The sequence below is a fragment of the Hyperoodon ampullatus genome (genome assembly GCF_949752795.1).
Source record: "Hyperoodon ampullatus genome assembly, chromosome: 8".
NCBI lineage: Eukaryota > Metazoa > Chordata > Mammalia > Artiodactyla > Ziphiidae > Hyperoodon > Hyperoodon ampullatus.
The window spans coordinates 101,201,316-101,222,596 of NC_136921.1; the positions used below are offsets into that span (position 1 = coordinate 101,201,316).

General features: G+C 38.4%; 1 protein-coding gene across 1 annotated transcript in view; it reads right to left on the minus strand.

Moving 5' to 3' along the window:
* Positions 1-21,281, minus strand: part of UGGT1 (UDP-glucose glycoprotein glucosyltransferase 1) — a 94,252-nt gene that overhangs the window by 23,117 nt on the left and 49,854 nt on the right. Inside the window, exons 18-27 of the mRNA XM_079709875.1 lie at positions 17,447-17,611; positions 16,180-16,300; positions 12,840-12,938; positions 11,871-11,894; positions 11,263-11,357; positions 9,147-9,353; positions 8,235-8,366; positions 7,307-7,437; positions 4,427-4,522; positions 267-369 (exon numbers count right to left, since the gene is read on the minus strand). Of these exons, the coding sequence (XP_079566001.1) occupies positions 267-369; positions 4,427-4,522; positions 7,307-7,437; positions 8,235-8,366; positions 9,147-9,353; positions 11,263-11,357; positions 11,871-11,894; positions 12,840-12,938; positions 16,180-16,300; positions 17,447-17,611 (1,173 nt within the window). The remainder of the gene's footprint in view (positions 1-266; positions 370-4,426; positions 4,523-7,306; positions 7,438-8,234; positions 8,367-9,146; positions 9,354-11,262; positions 11,358-11,870; positions 11,895-12,839; positions 12,939-16,179; positions 16,301-17,446; positions 17,612-21,281) is intronic.

The window sequence follows — 21,281 nt, forward strand, 5'->3', positions numbered from 1 at the left end:
GAATAAAGATAATTTTTTTTCTTAATTACATGAAGTAATCAACCAAACTTGTACCTACTTTCAGAGGTTATTAAGTTGTTTTCAGAGCCATTACTAATCTTTATGAAAACATCTGCTCTGCCCAATATGCCCTGTAGCACTTTCCAATGCCCTTTAAAGATAACTAAGGGAAAACGATGCTCGCAGAGAATCTCAGGGTATGGGACCACTTCCGGTAAATACGATGTGACACAGATGACAGGAACTGCCTCTGCAGTTGTCCCTACCAAAAGCAACGGGGCAAGTCTCTGCGCTTCTCTGGTGACAGGGTCAACAACGGCCACGACATCAAAGTATGTCTCCCCTTCCTTTGGCCTCAGTTTAATTGCACTACAGAGAGCAAAAAGATAAAACGTTAATCTGGAGGCAAACAGGAAACAGTTGATTTCTTTGAGGGGGATGGGGTGGGGAGATGACACATCCAACACAACCAATCAGCCCTCTTAACATTTCAAAAAAACTTTAGATCTAAAACAACAAGGTTATGTGGTGGTCAACTATGTGATTACGTCTACCACAAAGTTTAAAAACGCTCTAAAAGCTTCTGATGTTTGGTTTTGACAGTTACATTATGCCAATTTTTATTTCTTGGCAAGAAGGTTATAAGGAGAGAATAAATTGACTTTTTTAAATAGTAAAAGGAACATAAGAACATTACAAAAACTTGCAAAAGAGTGAAAAAGGAAATAAATAATCCTAAAATCTCACCATCCCAACTCAACCACTTTGTGGCATATTTCTACATAGTCTTCCTTAATGCCTATGTAAAGATGAGATGCACCTACAGGATATCAGCAATTTTATAATGATTTCACTCCTTCCCCCAAAAGTTTCTTATAAAGATTTTTCCATGTTGTTATACATCAATGTCCTGAATAAGAAATAGTCTTCGATTTACCAAATGAACCTGCTGTAGTTTACTCAGCTATTCCTTATTGCTGGGCATTTACTTACTTACTTACTTAATTATGTATTTTTACATCTTTATTGGAGTATAATTGCTTTACAATGGTGTGTTAGTTTCTGCTTTATAACAAAGTGAATCAGCTATACGTATACATATATCCCCATATCTCCTCCCTCTTGCGTCTCCCTCCCACCCTCCCAATCCCACCCCTCTAGGTGGACACAAAGCACCGAGCTGATCTCCCTGTGCTGTGCGGCTGCTTCCCATTAGCTATCTATTTTACATTTGGTAATGTATATATGTCCATATTGCTGGACATTTAGATGCCTTTCAACCTGTAAAGAACTTCTCACATCCAGTTTTTTTCACACTTGGAAATTTCTTGAGAATTAACATAGTCCTAGACATGGGATTACTGAGTCATAATGACACAAATATTTATGTGGCTAATATGTGGCTAATATGAGACATATTTCCTGAAGAACTAAACAATTTTACAAGGCCAAGAAATGAACTTCACTACATCTTGTCAGCATTAAGTTATACAATTTTTTTGGCTGCTCTTAGTTAAGTGAAAAAGGACAACTCCTAGGATTTCTGGGGAGAACATGCATTTCCCCACATGTAATTTCTAGTTACATGGCCTCCTTCTAAAGCCACTTTGACTTAGGTGGCTTAAGAGAAGCAGGAGCCTCTGATACATTTTAAAAAGGAATAAACTTGAAAGGATTTAAAAATACATCCAATTTTCCCAAAACATTAATTGCTTAATCAATGCTTATCTTTGTTTACTCTGAACACTATTTTAATGTGGTTTTGAAATTAATCACCACTTTTATGCAAAAACATTTACCCAATGGGATGAAAACAAAAGTTCAGAACAGAACATAATAACTAATAAAACTGTGTAAACACAGTTTAAATGGTAATGAAGGTTATTTCAAATCTTAACTGTTTTGGACATAACCATCAGAATAGCTTTGTGACTGTACTGCAACACCTGCTTTCAATCTTAGATTAATAATTCCAGCTACCAATAATTATTCCAATACATTTTTTTTTACTCTAATACAGCTGTTCTCAAAGTGTGGCTCTAGACTAGCAGCATCAGCTTTACCCAGGAATTTGTAAAAAAAAAACAAAAACAAAAACAAAAACAAATTGTCAGGCCCCAACCCAGACTTACTGAACCAGCAACTCTGGGGGTAGGTCCAGCAATCTGCATTTCAACAAACTCTCTAAGTAAAAGCCAAAGTATAAGAGCCACTGCCGTCAGATAACTTGGGCCTCTGTGGTACTCTAGAATCTAGAAGGAAGAGCGCATTAGAGAACAGCGTTATACAAACTCTCCCAAAGGAAACGAGAAGAGGGGTCCCAAACAGTCCTCTAGAGCACAGCGTGTGGGTCAGGCCCCTAAGCCTGGCTGGTTTGGGGTAGAGCTCTGTACGGCATACCCATGTCCTGGGCCAGTGCTCTAGGTGACCCACAACAGACATCCTCAGAAACTGACCCCCACATCTCTGCAGCAAAAAAGAGGGCAAGACAAACACCAAGAAAAGAGGAATATTGGTGTGGAAATGCAGAACAATATAAACTGACAACACGATGTTTAAATACACTTGCTGTATTCATCAGAGAAAAGACCAGAATAAGGCTGAAAGTGACAGACACAGAAGCAACATTAGGGGAATCACCCACACTTTTGAGAGGCGAGTAGACCAAACGTCAAGGAACGCAGCGCTTCGCCAACCTTAAGGTACGCAGGAGTCACCTGGGGGATCCTGTTACAATGAAGATTCTGATTCGGGAGGTCTGGGCTGCGGCCAGAAGACACTGCCTTTCCAACAAGCTCACAGACAGTGCCCTGTTCCATGGACCACACTTTCAGGGAAAGGGTATACATAACCAGTAATTCAGACTTCTTGTTTCTTGCGTAAATGAGAAACTGCTGACTTGAGTATAACAAACACTCATTTAACTAACACGACCCCAATAAAAATAACTTCTCTAATTGAAATCTGTATCATAATAGAATTTTTAATTAGGACATTTTAATTATATATGACTCATGGAGAAAACGATGTGCTAAATAGGGAAGAGGTCTCGCTCAGGTCTTGGCTATGATAGGCAAACAAGACGGCAGGTCAATTAGGAATGTTTCCTGTGGTAGTAACCAGACCATGTCACTTCCTGAAACCATACAGAGTAAGGAGAGGATGGTGCTAGTGGGCAAAATCCAACCAGGGTGATTACTAGCAAGGAGCCGCAGCCAGTGAGAAAGGAGAGGATCTCCATTCTAGCCTGGAGTCATCAGTTCAAATTTTATCCCCACAAGGACTGGCTGTGAGAAAGCACAGGTCAATGAAACCAAAGTCCAATTCACTCCAGACTAATTAAATCAGAATCATAGGATTCTGATAGTTTGCAGGCTTCTGCACCTAAGGCCTCCCTGGTGATCCTAAGGTGCAATCAGGATATACACCTTCCTGGATACATCAACTGTAGACATTCTTCCTCAAGACAGGTTAACCTTAAATCTAATCATGAGAAAACAACCCAGACTGTGGGACATTGCACAAGACAACTGGCCTGGACTCTTAAAAAAGTCAATGTCATAAAAGACCAAAAAAACCCAGAAAACAAAAAAAAACACCCCAAAACTGCTTTAGCTTAGAAGAGACTAGAGACACAACAACTGACTGCAATGTGTGATCTGGACCAAACAAGCAAACAGCTGTAAAAAGTCATTACTGGGCATTGGAGAAATTTGAAAATGGACCGGTATCACATAATATTACTTTATCAAGGTTAAACTGCTGAGGTATGCTTAACAGTACTATGGAGAGACTCCTAGTACTCAGGAGATATATGCCGAAGAATTGGGGCACGATATATAATGATACCTGCAACGTACTTTCATATGGTTCCCCAAAATGTGAGTGCATGTATGTTTGTATGCAAGCATATACTATACACACACACGGATAACTGTGGCACAATGTCTACAATTGGTGAAGCTAGATTAAAGATATTTGGGTGTTCACTATAACAGACTTTCAACTATTCTCTAGGTTTGAAACTTTTCAAAATAAAAAACTGGAAAACAAAAGAGAAGGACTTCCTTATAATGCTATACTTATTTTTATTTTACTGAAAACAAGATAGTTTTCAATAAAAGATGAGACACATGCTCTAACAACCTGTTTATTCTTTAATACCAGAAAATGACAACTGGTCGGTTTCATTAAATGCTTTCTGTTTTCTTAAAGGGTATATTCAGAACTATTTCAGATTTATTTAGAAATAAATGTCAACTTTTATGCAACTGAAATCTGTTACATGAGTTTTATATATGAATATATATAAAAACCACATGCCAAATTTTCCATTCCTGTAAGAGCTTATATACACACTTTATATGGAAAAATAAAGGAGCTGAGGTAAAGGTAAATATGCACAAATTCAACACTGATTCTATACCTGTGTCTGTCTTCGAAAAACTGGTACTCGATTCTTGCATCTCCTTTTGGTTGAGCTGACAGGAGCGCATCCACCTTCATTACCAAGTCACTCGCCCTGAAAGATGTGGTTGGTGAAAATTTAGCATCTCTTTTCCTGAAGGTTTTCCAATTGTTGCTGAACATAACATAATCAACCTAAGTACTGAATGCCAACAAGCTGGTCTGAAGAAAATATAAACTTTGTATCAACTGGCATGAGAAAAAAGTACAGATTTTGTTACTGATAAGTTTTATAGCCCTGGGGTAGGTGCTGATTTTTCCATATGTGAAATGGAGATAATGCCTACTTTGCATGGCTCTTGTAAATACTGCACTGGCGAAACATAGAAAATAAAGCACCTAGCTTAGGGCCTGGCCCATAACTCTCCCTCACCCTCTTCTAAATAACTTTATTATTTTTATGATCATTAGAGTAATAATTTACCGAAAAAACATTCAGGAAAAAAATATAAGGAGAAAATGGAGATACACACAATAATAGCATATTCAAGAAATAAGTATTGATAACATTTTAGTTCATCATTCTTCCATATTTTAAAATATATATATCTACACACATAAAAGTGGTACTATATTATTTGGTAACCTGATTTTTCATTTAATAATATAAACATTTTGTTGGATAATAAGTATAGGGGTACATCAATATTTTCAATGACTGCATAATATTATATTTATGGATACATCATAATCTATTTCACTATTACAATCAACATCACGGTAAACAACTTAGAAAAGCATTTCTACTTTCCCCGCCCCTCCTAACTTGATTTCTAACCAAGGAAGATCTTGAACTAAATCATGAGACTGAAAAAATGCTCTAATCTGTTGAATTGAGGACTAAATTCTAAGAATGCTAAAATATATTTGAATATATTCGTGAATATATCTGAACTGGAATCAAGCCTATACATTCTCTCATCGAACCAAACAACTATATCAAATTACATCTTTTGGTACGTCTCAATAGTAACTCTGAATACATATAAAACAGGCCATTTGTTTCCTGTGATGTGTCAACATTGTCACAAAATATGTCCAGGGATCCTTGGTTATGTGGACTGGGATGATCAAAGAGGCCATAGGTGAGCTCCGCAGGGCTGATGATGGCCTCTTGGCTGCAGGTCTGGGTCACGCATGAGAGCTGTGGCTGTCATGCACGACCAAGGTGGAGCAGCCCTGGCACTAACGAAAACCTTAGGCAAGCAAGGTCCCTCTGAGAACCCTAATAGTTTTAGCATCAATCTTCTGGCAGCCCCATGACTACCTTATTTCCCTAAATTCAACCAGGACAGATCCAGAACCATCTCTGCTTGGTAAAAGGTCAAGTCTTCTGTGCATAGTCTGGCAACTATATAGTCCACAAGGACTCCCAGGGGCTCCCCCGAAGCCTCCACAGAGACAGGGAGTGGTCCAAGGGACACCACACCAAACCTAAGCCTATGACACAGTGGCTTCAAATCAGGGGGTACCTCCTGGCCTGCATCAGGGAAGTGTTTCCTAGGCTAAAACAAGGGGCATCACTCAATAACCAATGAGGAGGTGGAAGGAAACCTCTTTATCTGTAGCCCCAGTTTGGGTGAAATGAAAAAAGATTCCTTTCCGTATCACACAAAACTTGGCAAAGAGACTACTTTCACAGCTATCAAAGTCAACACTTCACTAAGACGTGCATCTTGAACTCTGCAGCATCATGGTGTATGAAATAGATGAAGAAATAAAACAGAAGAACTTTAAAATTCTATATCCTCAAACAATGCATCAAAGAACACTATCAAGAGAGTGAAAAGTCAACCCATGGAGTGGGAAAAAATACCTGCATATCATATAGCTATAAGGATTGATATCCAGAATATAAATGAACTCCTACAACTCAACAACAACAAAATAAATAATTAAAAATGAGCAAAGGACTTGGATAGATGTTTTCCCACAGATATACAAATGGTCAATAAGCACACAAAAAGATGCTCAACATCACGAATCATTAGGGAAGTACAAATCAAACCACAAGGAGATACCACTTCACACCCACTGGAATGGGTATTATCAAAAGAACAGAAAATAGTAAGTGTTGGTGAGGATGTGGAGAAATTAGAACCCTTATGCATTACTGATGGGAAAGTAAAATGGTACAGCCTCTGTGGAAAAAAGTATAATGATTCCTCAAAAACTAAACATAACCATACATCCTCCAGCTACACATTCATTTGATATTTAATGCAGAAACCATGTGAATGTGACTATGAGCTTCAGTTACACAGCAGGTACAAAGACCAGTCAAATACTTATTTTTTTCCATTGAGAAATAACTCATTAAAATATATAAACTAATAATAACACTGAAAGAATTAAAATAACAATCAAGAACCAACAATAACCAACTCATCATCACTTTTGGAATATACAAGAAAAAAACCTCATTATTCCATACTAGTAAATAAAGAAAAAGAAACATTTAACTTGTCTTTTTTTTCCTGAATAAAATAAAACGGAAAAGTAATTAAAGAGATAATGAGGGAAAGTTATTTCTTTACATAAGTATTCCAAGGAAATAAATAAAATCATCTCTCTACTTCTGCATATGTTTGAAATTTTCCACAATCAAAAGTTAAAAAAAAAAATCAAAATGGAGAGAACTAACCCAGTTCTTTAAGCAGCTGGCTACAAAATAAATTAACTCGTTTCAACAGAAGTATAAATAAACACTTGAATTGAAGACCATTATTATATTTTAAAGCTGGAGATAAAACATCTTGTAATAGGTAGCATGAGGAAAGTCCAATTAATATAGCCCCTGTGACATGAACTGATTCATTTCTTCTATGGCAAAACTTACACATCTTCTTCTACCCGAAGCTGTTGAATATGAGATTTGATTTTCTGTCCTGAAGTTTTTAAGATGATATTTTCTAGGAGGTGGAAATCGTCTTGATTAAAGAGTTCACTGTCCTCCAGTGGCCCAATGATCTGTGAAGAAGAGCAGGGTGGTCAGTGCTGGAATCAGCGGGCTGCAGAGAAGTCCTTGGTTGTCCTCAGGCTACCTTACAAACCAAATCACTTTACAGACCCGAAACATGTTTACATCTAAGTCAAATCAATGAAAAAAGTGAAAAAACCCAAATCAACTCATACAGTTATTCACTTATCAATTCCTCAACTACACAGAGTGTATGTAGACTTGAATACTTTACAGTATTTTTACAGTAAGCAAACTCTGAAATAAAATAGCAGTATCATTTCCATTAATTCTCACTGAATATGAATAAGAAAGCCAAAATAAGAAAGCCAAAATGTAGTGGTAGATATGAGAGATTTCACCCCTAAGGGCTAAGAGTTTAAAGTTTGGTATGTCCGCCATAGTCTCATTTCCCTGGCTGCAGATATTTATGAAATAGTCTAAGCATAAACCAATTAAGTTCATACAGACCGCACAAACCATAAACATGTTCCCCACATGGGACGAGTACTTTATGAATCACAGGTCTTATGGATTTGGGTTCTGAGAACCACCACACTCTCACCACCTTACACAATGGCAGGACAAAATTAAACAGGAGGAAAGTTTCACATAGGACGTTTATGTCAAAATGAGCCAACTTCCTTTGCAACAAGGGAGCAGAAATGATCATCAGCACTGCACGAGCCCTAATCACCTTTGGAAAAAGTGGCTGTTTGAAGAGTTTACTAGCTTCAGAGGAGAATGCTGCCAAGACTGTCCACTGATCTAACTTGAAGCCAACCTTGTCTCAGGACAAAGTTCTCACCCTTCCATTGCTGATCACTGCCCTCTGTCCCTCCTTCAGCTTCAGGACATCCCTGCAGTACATGGCATGAGACAAAATGAAATCCATGTTGGAAGACTCAAAGACCTCTTTAAAAAGACTGAAATCCATGCCCTAGGAAAGTAATTGTTATTAAGGAAAAGTAATTGTTATTAAGAAAACCATGAAAATGAATAATCATATGAATAAATCATAAAATGCTCTTTTAGTGGAACGTAGTGACTAATTTTAATAATTAACACTACGATGTCTCCGTTCTCCACTCTCTCTCCCATTTTTTCCCAACCTCCCACTTATCAAGTAATGCTTATTTCCTTTTCCTGTTCCTTTATGTAATCGTTCAATTGGCAAACTATAATTCATGATACCTTTATTCTGCATTTTTAAATCTTGCTAATTTCAAGTAAGAGTCTTTTTTTAAACTGAAATATCAAGTACATTCATCATTTTATAAGAAATCTTAAAACTACAAAACAGTCAAAAGTATGTAACATAAATAAAATGGGCTTATATTGGAAATACATCAAGAACACATAAGCCTCTAACTCATTAAGTAGCTTAAGTCTCTATAAACAAATATTTTTCTTTGTTCTACAAACAAATCAAATATTATCTGTCTTTTAAAAACTTACAAAGCCAATGGCTTTGTGCTTGAAACATATATAAGCTTATATCATGCACATCTTGAAGCCTAGCAAGTTTAAAAGTAATAAAGGGAATATGGCAGAATTGTTATTTCTTGGTAAGACCCTTCCAATTAAAAAAAAAAAATCATCTGAGCTCAGAACTACAATCACAAATCCTGATCATCAACAGGAACAGGACACATCAGCCCATGGGAATGAACTTCTGAAATAACAATACAAGGCATCCTCGTGCCACACACAGACTTACCCCAACGGAGAACTCCCCAATGTCAGCTCCTGCAGCCAGCGCCTCTGCAGTCTCCTCCTTGGCCATTTTTGTGATGAAGTTCTTAGCAGCGTTGGAGGTCTGTGTTTGGAGAGCTGCCCAGATTGCTCTGGAGACCTGAGTTTTCTCATAACTTATATCTTCACTAGGATTATTGATCATGCTTACTCTAACATTGTTACTGGATTTCTATTTACAAAAAGGGAAATGAGAGTTATATGGTAGAAGTCTTGAATTTAAAAAGCAGCATTAACATCAGTCATATCCCATAAGTAGCAAATAACACTTAAGTCCTCTGCATACAGAGTAAAATTAAAATGCTATAATCAGGCCTTCAAACCCCTGCATGAATTGGCCCCCAGCCTACCTTTCCAACTTCGTTCCTTACCATCCCTGTAAATACGGCATACATGACAGACCGTCAGAGTCCTGTATTTCCCCAACACATTTTGCATTCTTCTAATGCATGTTATGCCTCACATTGGTATGTGAACCCCAGTTACACCCATCTTCATTTCCTTAAGTCCCAACCCTCTTGAAGGGCTCTGCTCAGACCCTTCATTCACATGGCCTTTCCAGATTTCTAGTAAAAATTAATCTCTCCTTGGGTCAAAAGTCAAGAATCCATGTGGGAGAAGATATCTGGGGCCCACAAAACCAAAAAAAGGGCCATAAGCAACAGAAATTCATAATCATGTGTATCTAAAAACATGTACAAGAGTATTCACTGCAGCATTCTTCTAGCCCCAATCTAGAAACAAGCCAATTGTCCATCAAACAGACTAAACAAACAAAACTTTGTGGTACAGCCATATGATACAATACTGCACAATGAAAAAGAACTAACTACCACTACCTGTAATAACGGGGGTAAATCTCCAAAATGTTGAGTAAAGAAACCAAACACAAACAAATACGTATTATAAGAGTCCATTTAACTAAAGTAAAAAGCAGGCAAACCTAGGATGTGAGAAGAGGGACAGGGGAGGGCTGGTGATGTGGCCACAAGCAGGGGCATGCTTTCAGGACTTCGGCAATTCTGTTTCTGTACCTGCGTGGTGGTCACATGGGTGTGTTCACTCTGTGACACTACATCCTATTGATCTGTGCATGTCTTTTGAACCTATATTTTACTTCAATTACTCCCTCCCTGTTCTCCCACTTTTCACCACTTGAGCATTTGTGAATTTGAGTTAGAGTGTGTTATATGTGTATCGTCCTTCACCTGGACTACTCCTGATACAACTGACCGCACCATCCAGTCTGTTCCCTTAGACAATAAAGGCACTCAGCACATCAGTGAAGCTGAAATCACCTGGATATTTCAGTAAGCCTCCTTGGGACGCAGAGTGGCAAGGGGACACAGGAGGGGTGTGAAACTTGGATGAAGATCCAATCTGAAACTGCTCAGGAAAAGGAAATGTAACATCTCTCTCTCTGACAATGACAACCTCTAGAAGGGGTGATTACTTTTCAACAGTTCACCACTGCCCATTCACTCCACTTCTACGGTTTATATGCTGCACAGCTTTCAGACCACCCATATGTGCATCCCTCTGCATGCCGACACCTACTTCTATTATACACGTGCTAATGTGCCTCTGTGGTATTTCTCCCATATCTGGACCTCTCTCAATATAAGGACACTGTCTCTCCCATACAATATACAACACAAACTTTGCAGCACCTCTGCAGCAAGAACATGAACAGTCATACAATAAAAACTTGTCTATGATGACGATCTTCTTATTTTTTCCTCTAAAAGAATCTATTCCTGGGACTTCCCTGGTGGTCCAGTGGTTAGGACTCTGTGCTTCCACTGCAGGGAGCCCGGGTTCAATCCCTGGTCAGGGAACTAAGATCCTGCAAGCTGCACGGAACAGCTAAAAAAAAAAAAATCTATTCCCTTACATAAAGCCAAAATATTGCAGTCTTCTGTTTTCTCACTAGCTGCCAGACCTCTGAAAAAACAATGCTTCTTTCCCTCAAGCACCAAAAAAGCAGGATCCAGCCTCCCCACCAGCACATTATCAGCACACATATGCCCATGAAGATAACTGCAGCCTCAAAGATACAGAATGAAGCCGTAGATACTTGCCTGATGTTTAATAGCATCATACAATAATTGCCTTCCAGGAGGGCTATCAAAATCCCCAACAATCCAAAAAGTTACTGGCCTAATAAAAGAATCATCTGTAGAAAAACAAAAACAACATATTGAGTAGGAGGGGAAAAAGCACATCCTCTGTTTCAGTATTGCTATTAAGCCAAGTAATTTCTGAAAACCATGCAAAAAGTAAGAAAATGACAAGTTTAATAAAGATACAAAGCAAAAGTTTTGAAACTTGGATACTAGAATGAAAGCAGGGTAACTTGCCATGTGGCTTAATTAAAATCTAAGAACATGCACTTATTAATTCTATTTTGATTTGGGTATCTGTTAGCATGGAAAATGAAAGAGAGTCTTTGAACGTGTGGATAACATATTATAGTCTTTAATCATATTCATTTATTAACTTTCTGAAATATAATTTTTGGCAAACATTTATACACAGAATTTATCTGCATTGATAAATTATCTGTTATCCACAGGTTACAGAAACATCCCAATAAAGTGTCAATAAATTCTGAATTACAGTGGTGCCTGAAACCACATAAGATAATTAATTAACAAAAGGAATAGAACATTCTGAAATTTAAAGTTACCATAGATTTCCTTGGAGGACATTCCTGGACAAAAGTAAAGGAAAAAGAGTAGAAGAAAAGAAAATGTCATTTCTCTAATTAATGCCAACTCTAAGAGTCAAATTTTAAATAATGCCCAACATCACCTATGCTTCTTTTCGCTCCTTAGTCCCACTAGGGTTACAGCACTGTTCCAGGACCCCTCAGAACCAATTTCTTTGAGGAAACAAATGGAACAATTGCCTGTACTTAAACATATATCTGGGAAACCATAAATTCTCTCTGGGAGAAGACCACAGTAGATAAAAATAGCTGCCTTAGGGACTTCCCTGGCGGTCCAGTGGTTAAGACTCTGCGCTCCCAATGCAGGGGGCACAGGTTTGATCCCTGGTCAGGGAACTAAGACCCCACTTGCCACATGGCGCAGCCAAAAAAAAAAAAAAAAAAAAAAAAAAATAGCTGCCTTACATGACAGCCAGTGCTCTGAAAGGGTAATAAGTGTGACCAGAGGGGAAAAGCACTGTCTGCCATTAAGAGGATATCATTTTACACAATTTTAATCTGAATAAATAACTCTGCATCAAAATCAGTTTAAAAACGTGCACAAGGATTTCTTGTACCAAGCTGATCTTACAAATCCTAAAAACAATTAACCCAATATTGTCATTGAAGAGACAAGTCAAACCAATTTTCAATCCATTAACCCATTTTTACATCATAATTCTTTTTCCATTTTGAACCATGAAAAAATTTTTCCTTTTACCTTTAATGTCTAATATAAAATTTAAAAAGACAACATCTGAATTTTCAAATATATATAAAAAATTAAATTTTAAACAGATATTTTCTAGACTCAAATAATTATACAAAGTAATAAAAGAAATTATGGAATCTCTTTCCCAACAGACACTAAAAATTAAGGTTTTTGTAAATACTAAAAAAAAAAAAGGAGAAACAAATTGAATCCAAGGTAAGCCTAAAATGTATTACCTTTCTTGGTCAGATAATTCATACTATTGGCTATAGCAGCAGTCTTGCCTTGGGAATCCAAGACGGTAAATCTAGCATAATCATCCACAAAAAAGTTATCTGAAAGAAAAATTAAAGTAGATTTATAATTAATATGCCTAAATTCAATCTAATGTTAATATTCAATTGATAATCTCATTTGACCATAATATACATTTTAATAAAATGCATGAGCGAAATATATTGTTTCACGTTTATTGAACAAGTTCACAACATGACCCACCCCATTAATCACATTTTAAGACACAAATAGAAAATGTACACATCTCACACATAACTCTCAGATATGTGTTTGTCAGTTTCATGGTTTAAATTTATTCTATTCCCACTCTTTTCACTTTACACCTACAAGATGATCTTTTAAAGAGACCCCCTTAACTTCACCTCTCCTTTCCATAGTCCATCCCCATAGTAAACGCTTCCCTATCCAATTTGGGGGTAAGAGGGGATGAATGGGAGAGAAAATATTTTTTTTAAACTCTTGTTTGAGTTATTTCACATCTACCAAAGTAACATTTTTAACCTTAACAGAAACAAAAGGTCATTTTCAGATATGTTTCTTTCCTGATTAGTGCCTATGGGCAATGCTCTTATTAATCACTTCCCCCTCAGAGAACTCTTGCTAAAATTCCAGTTTCATCAAGTCATTCCCTTGCTCTCAATACTTTGTAATTTCTTCCTACCTACAAACTGGTCTCCAGCCCGGTATCATAAACCCCTTCTTTATCTCCAGCAATCTTCCCAGGCCTTTGCATTATTTACTCCCCAATACAAATGACCCGTTTCTTGCAGTGTCCTCCAAGCACATCTTGCTTGCCCACCCTCCCATGTATTTGTCTGTCCACCCACTAACCCATCTATCCTTTCATTCAACAAAGCACTCCAAGGGCCTACTATCTGTTCAGTCAATAGTCTAGCAAAGGTAAGCAATGGTAAATAAGACAGACACTGCCCATGACTTCATGTAGCAGAGGGGAGGAAGCAACATGGCCTTAAAACTGAGTCGCCGGACAGCAAAGGCCAAGAGCAGCGTAGATGATGGAGCTATGACAACTGGGTTAGGAGGATGCCAGCTGCTCTTTCACTGGGAGCTCCAAAATGCTCACCAAGCAAACCATCCTTGCCACTGTGGACTAGCATCATTTCACAGCTGAGGACTATAACACTCAGTGGAGAAAGATATCCAAAAACAGAACTATTTTTATGGTCCTTATTCATGAGTACTGCAAAGATAACTCTTTATAATTTAATTTAAAATGATGGAAACAACAAAAACTCAGGACAAAAATTCATAATACTGCTTGCCTTGCTCTACTAACACTTCTGGTAAAAAGCACTTTCTTACTACTTTCTTTTTCAAATATAAGCATACATGTGCATTTTTCCTCTGCCTCTATTTAAACATTTTCTTCTGTCTGAAAGGAAAGGAATTTAGTTTCAAGTAGAACAGGGGTAGTTGCAATAAAGTAACAACCATAAACGGATCTATATATTCACTGTATTCAACTACAACAACAAATACACTTGGTTTTGACTTCAACATTACACATACCCTTTCTTCCCCAGTGAGATTTCCTGAGCAAGTGGTAACTCTACTGTATTTCCAGCAGTTTGTTAAAGTGGCCTTAAGAGTCTCCAGGAAGGCAAAAGGAACAAATTGTACCTGGGCTTAACCTTTTAAAAAGGTATTCTTGTGGAAACAACCTAAACACTCATCAACCAAGGAACAGATAAGCGAAGTGTGGCCTATGTATACAATGGAATATGAATCAGTCATAAAAAGGAATGAAGTCTTCCAGAACTGTCAGACAATGAAGTTATATTTATGTTTGTGATTTATGATATTTATTACCTGAAAAAAAAAAAAGGAATGAAGTTCTGAGACAGGCTACGACATGGATGAACCTTAAAAACTTTATGCTAAGTGAAAGAAGCCAGTCACAAAAAACTTCCAATTATATGAAATATCCAGAATAGAAAAATCCATAGAAACAGAAACTTAATTAGTGGTTGCTGAAGGACAGGAAAAGGGGGAAATGCAGAGTGACTACATCCTTTCTTTTGGGGGGGATGATAATGTTCTAGAGTTAGTGTGATGCCCACACAACTCTGAGAGTATATTAAAAACTGTGCACTTTACAATGTACACTTTGAAAGGTTGAGTTTTATGGCATGGACACCAGGGATCACCAATCCCTGGGCCATGGACTGGTACCTAGGAACCGGGCCGCGCAACAGGAGGTGAGCGGCGGGTGAGCGAGCGAAGCTTCATCTGTATTTACAGCCGCTCCCCATCACTCGCATTACTGCCTGAGTTCCGCCTCCTGTCAGAGCAGTGGTGGCATTAGATTCTCATAGGAGCACAAACCCTACTGTGAACTGCGCATGCGAGAGATCTAGGTAGCGCTCTCCTCATGAGAAACTAATGCCTGATGATCTGAGGAGGAGCTGAGGCGGTGATGCTAGCGCTGGGGAGCGGCTGCGAATACAGATTATCATTAGCAGAGAGGTTTGACTTGCATGGAGACCATAATAAATCAACTGCTTGCAGACTCATAGCAAAACCCTATCAGTGAGTGGCAAGTGACAATTAAGCTGCATCTGGTGGCAGGCTTTAAGTCAGAATCCGACACTTATTTTAGTCCATGTGTAGCCCAACCCACACCTGAGCCCCAAGCTCAGGGCTCCCACTGATTCTGCATCGTGGTGAGTTGTATAATTATTTCATTATGTATTACAATATAATAATAATAGAAATAAAGTGCATAATAAATGTAATGCACCTGAATCATCCCGAAACCACCCCCCCACACCCTCAGTCCATGGAAAAATTGTCTTCCACGAAACTGGTCCCTGGTGCCAAAAAGGTTGAGGACTGTTGATGTAGCTTTATTTGTTAAAAAGGCATTCTTAAGTTCTCAGAGTACAGCTACCTGAGATATCTGTCGACATCATCACTGACTGACTACATAATGAGAAAGAAGACAGCTGCTTACGAGCTTTAGGACTGTGAGAAAGTCAACAGTCTAGGTCCACTCTTACCACCTAATGCCTACGTTCAGTTGGCATTTAAAAGGCACTGAATATCTTTCAAAGTTTACAAAGATTTATCCAGGAAGAATTTCTCTCCTTTTGGAGGAAACTCTTGTGAATTCAGAAGCTCATATAATGAACTCAAGGTGAACGAAACTGTGTCACAATCTTGGGTTATCAGAAACTCTGAACATTACAATCCAATAAATGCAAAGATTCTGAAAGACAAATGAAAAAGGCCCAAAACTGTTCCTGAAATACTCCTTACTTGTTGCTGTTAAATCCAGGTATTCTCTCTCAGCTGTCAAAATCCTAGAGTTGATTCGTGGAACAACATTTGGCTGATTCATGATATATTCTACCACATCTTGATCATGGGACAGTTCACCCTAGAGTAAAAAAAAAAGAAAACAGGGTGTGGGTGAGATGCACATTAAACAAATATGATCAATAATAATTTATTAGGACCTAAAAAATCATTAACTTTATAGTATCTTCTTATGTACTGGTAATAGCTAAAAATAGAAGTTACCACGTTATAGGTTCCTGTCATTGCCAAGCAAGGCACTGTATGTACAGTATCTCTAATCCGTTCAACAATGTGAGGAACACGTGGTACCTATTTAAGAAAGGTTAGATAACTTACTCAAAGTCACAGAGCTAATGAGAAGTGATTATGAAATGCAAACCCATGTTTATTTGATCTCACCACAGAAACAAGCAAGCTCTAGAAATTAGTTGAAGAGTTAATACAAGCAAAAATCCATCCTGAGATCTACTCAGTTAGCTTCTCTCTAAAGAAGAAAGCCAAATTACTTCTCTCAGGCAGTTAATATACTTAAAAAAAAAAAAGAAATCATCCCAAGCCTTTTTCAATCTCAGGCATTTCAATCTCAAGTAATCCTACATTTCCAGAGTCACAATTACACTGGGGGAGAAGAAATCATTAACTAAATAATTAATTAAAGAATCATTAATTCTTCCCTTTATAGTTCTCGTATTATAGAAATACTTGTACTGCATGAGGGTGATCTATTGTAAATGGCTGTGGAAACTTGCAAGTTTTTCACACTTAATATATTTCATACAAAACCATATTTCAACATGATTTTCAGGGGGAATAGATGTGAATCAAATATACACAATCAAGTCTTAAAAATTCCACTCAGGGGCTTCCCTGGTGGCACAGTGGTTGAGAGTCCGCCTGCCGATGCAGGGGACACGGGTTCGTGCCCCGGTCCGGGTAGATCCCACATGCCGCGGAGCGGCTGGGCCCGTGAGGCATGGTCGCTGAGCCTGTGCGTCCGGAGCCTGTGCTCCGCAACGGGAGAGGCCACAACAGTGAGAGGCCCACGTACGGCCAAAAAAAAAACAACGTACAGAAAGTCTCAGGGATATTTTCACTACAGCAGAACCTGCTGGGAGTCTGCATATCAATTATGAGTGGTGTATAGAAAACTTTATTGCCTACTACAGGACTACAAAAACGTAAGCAAACCATGCTCTTTCAAAATCAGCCTTGAAACAGTACTTACCAAGTACACTGCTCTTTGAAAGAAGGTTGTAGTCTCCAGGATTTTGTGCATTGTGATGGTTTCCAACTCATCAGGGTCCAGCTGCTCCTTTTCAAAGGGCATTCCATTGAACAGGACAACAGGCAGTGGACCAACTCCAGTCTGCTCATAGTAGCCTCTTGCTTCCTGAAACACATGGGACCACAAACAGCATATTTTTGTCCTTCCTGAGACAAATGGAACAAAGCGAATTTTTCACACATACACGCTCTAACAAGAAAAGAAACAACAGCAGAAATATGGAAACCAAGAAATAACTAAAGAAAAATTCTTTTAAAAATATATAAAGAACTGGGGCTTCCCTGGTGGTGCCGTGGTTGAGAGTCCGCCTGCCGATGCAGGGGACAGGGGTTCGTGCCCCGGTCCGGGAGGATCCCACGTGCCGCGGAGCGGCTGGGCCCGTGAGCCATGGCCGCTGGGCCTGTGCGTCTGGAGCCTGTGCTCCGCAACGGGAGAGGCCGCAGCAGTGAGAGGCCCGCGTACCACAAAAAAAAAAAAAAAAAAAGTATATATAAAGAACTAACACAACATTGTAAATCAACTACACTCCAATAAAAATTAATTTAAAAAATATATAAAGAACATCATAGTTAATATCCTACTAGGTAAATCTGAGTTTAAATTACTGAGTTTTAATAAAACCACAAAACCTTATAAATCAGGAAGTGGTTGAAGATGGGGATGAGGGTAATTTTAAGCAGCCCAGGCTACTGGACCTGAATTACATATACTACAGCCCAAACTATACAACAGACTTTTCTGCAATGATGGAGATATTCTATCTTCACTGTCCAATGCAGTAACCACTAACCACATGTAGCTATTGAGCACATGGAATTAATTAATTTCCATTTTAAAAGCTCATGTGGCCAGAGGCTACTATAATGGGCAGCACAACTATAGACTGTCATAAATTATTAGTGCTCCTGGGCAGATTACTTGAGATGAAATATTTACACTCAATTCTAAATTTAAAAGGGTCCACATCACTAAACAAGAAGTTACACCTACAGAAAACAAAACAAGGCTGGTGGGAAAACAGTGCTCAAAAATTGTTCTATAATGTACTAAGCTCAATCTTTTGCCTTCTCCAAGACAAAAGAGGTTCCTTGGCAGGGAAGTACCAGGCAAACAAACCTATCTGAGACTTTTCCAACAATCGACATAGGTACATTCCCCCAGATATCAACCACAGAACCAAGACTAAGATTTTAGAGTAAAAACTATATTACTACCCAAGATACAAAAAAAAAGGTCCTTAAAGCATTCTTGTTAAACATCTTGTAACTGCTATCTTCTGAAAATAGCAGAATTTAAAAATATATAACCATTTTAGATAGCACAAATAGAAAAGTACCTCAATTCAATAACTAATACCAGTCATCAGCTTAGTTTCAGATCTAGCCACAGTGATAACTGACAGTGCAGACTTATCTGATGGACTATCATGGCACAATGAGAAAGGCCTTCCAGGTTGATTTCTGCCATCTCTGTATATCATGGTTAAAACTTTTAAAATGTACACTCCCAAAACTGTTACATTAATTCTGTTCTTTGACATCTCACCTATCTCAAAGAAGTTCATAAAAACTCAATTTTAATATACTTTGAGCTTTGAAAATCAATCCCCCAGGAAAACAGAACAAAATCCACATTATAACTCTCAGTGACATGACAATAAGAAGTAACACTGGTTTTCTCTGAACGTGGCAACTGAGTAAAAGGCAAGAGTGGGAGGGAGATGTTTTGACTATAAACTTTCCATTTTTGCAACCTGCAAATAGATTATCAGACTAAAACTTAACAGAATGCAGGCCAATTATCAGAGTCACACTTAAAAATTACACGTGAGAATTTCTATCAACTGATCACTAAAAATGTTAATTACACATAATTTTAAAACACTGACTAGAAAGTCACGAATGAGCCATTCATAGATGATAACTGAGATTAATAAAGACTCAGAGTTAATATGCCAAATGTAAAATGTCTGCATGAATAAGTTACAACTTTTCTTACACTGGCTTTCAAACATATAAATATGCACCTATCAGACTATATTCTCTTCAGTTCAAAAGATCTACTTTAATGTACTACGTAGTTTTAGAAGTGATTACTTCTTTCAAATATCAGGCATAGACGATAACACAGCTTCAGATTTACACAAAAGGTACAGATATTCCTAAGTGTAATAACATTTGCCAACCGCACTCATTCCTCCTTTAAAAAAAAAAAAATGCACTCGGGCTTCCCTGGTGGCGCAGTGGATAAGAATCTGCCTGCCAATGCAGGGGACACGGGTTCTATCCCTGGTCTGGGAAGATCCCACATGTTGCGGAGCAACTAAGCCCGTGCGCCACAACTACTGAGCCTGCGCTCTAGAACCCGCGAGCCACAACTACTGAGCCCGTGTGCCACAACTACTGAAGCCTGTGTGCCTAGAGCCTGTGCTCCGCAACAAGAGAAGCCACCGCAATGAGAAGCCCACGCACCGCAACGAAGAGTAGCCCCCGTTCACTGCAACTAGAGAACGCCTGTGCGCAGCAACGAAGACCCAACGCAGCCAAAAATAAATTAATTTAAAAAAATGTAGTCATTCCTCCTTTTCAAAAAAATCTATTTTTCTTGGGCTTTTTCATATGAGGGGTACAGCTCCTGCTGTAAGATTTAAAAAATCTTATTAATCATTAGATTCTTAGGACCTCTGGGAATCTCACAACATCCTTCTCTTGACAGTGTATGCCTACCTACTTAAATAGCTAGGTAATTACGATCTGTTTATATGGGAAGGGCCTCTAACCAGTAGAGATGAGGAAAATAGCCAAATCTGGGAAACTATTGAGGAGTTAGGTCTGTGATACTCCCACTGGATTCTTCAGCAAAATCAAGATTTCAATGCATAAAAGACAACGTGTAAAAATACCCTTTTCCCCAATTTGTCCACTATAGTCAATGTTTTTCAAGCAAATCCTTTTGATATAGCAATCATCCACAATAAAAAAGGCAACATGTACTTTTTCTTCAATAGGATGATAGAAAACCAGAGTTAAACATTTTCCAAAAGTGAAATATAAGAAAATTCCATTAGTTTTCTCAAAGATTCCCAAAGTGGCTCTTCTTTCCTTTTATTTCACCTTTTTTCTACAGAGTACTACTCATGCTGTTTGTGAAAAAGTGAAAAATCACTACGTGCCCATATCAATATGATTTTATTTAAAAAAAAAAAAAGGTAAGTGCTGAACAGAAGGTTGCAATACAATAATGGAAACACGTTCAGTCTAAACTGAGTAGCTCTCATGACCAGCTTCAACTCCAAACCTTAAACCAAGGAGATTTAACACTGAGGCAGGAGTGATGTCAGTATCACGGCTGAATAAGACTTCCCTCCCTCATTAGTGTCTCCCCCACAGAAAAACAACAACTTGGCATCTATCCACGGACAAAAGGGTCTTTGTGGGAGCTTTGGAATTCAGCACCGTATGCCAAGTGGCCCGGGAGAAGTGTTGCCCAACCGTGCAGCAGGTAACATGCAGACGGACTTTGACCCTGGCTGTGGGCTCTGCATTGATCCATGAGCTGGCTCCAGGGAACCCCTGGGAAAAACTATCTTAATCAATCACCCATAGACAAGACAGCCTCTGTGAAGTCCAGGTTTCCAGCAAGAAGTTCCAGGACACCACTGGAGCAAAAAAATATGAATTTGGACACACTGGAGAGGGTAAGAGAACAGTCTGACTTTACTCACATCACCCCTCTCCCAAGGCAGTACAGCTTAGGGCCACAAGAGATCTTCTGA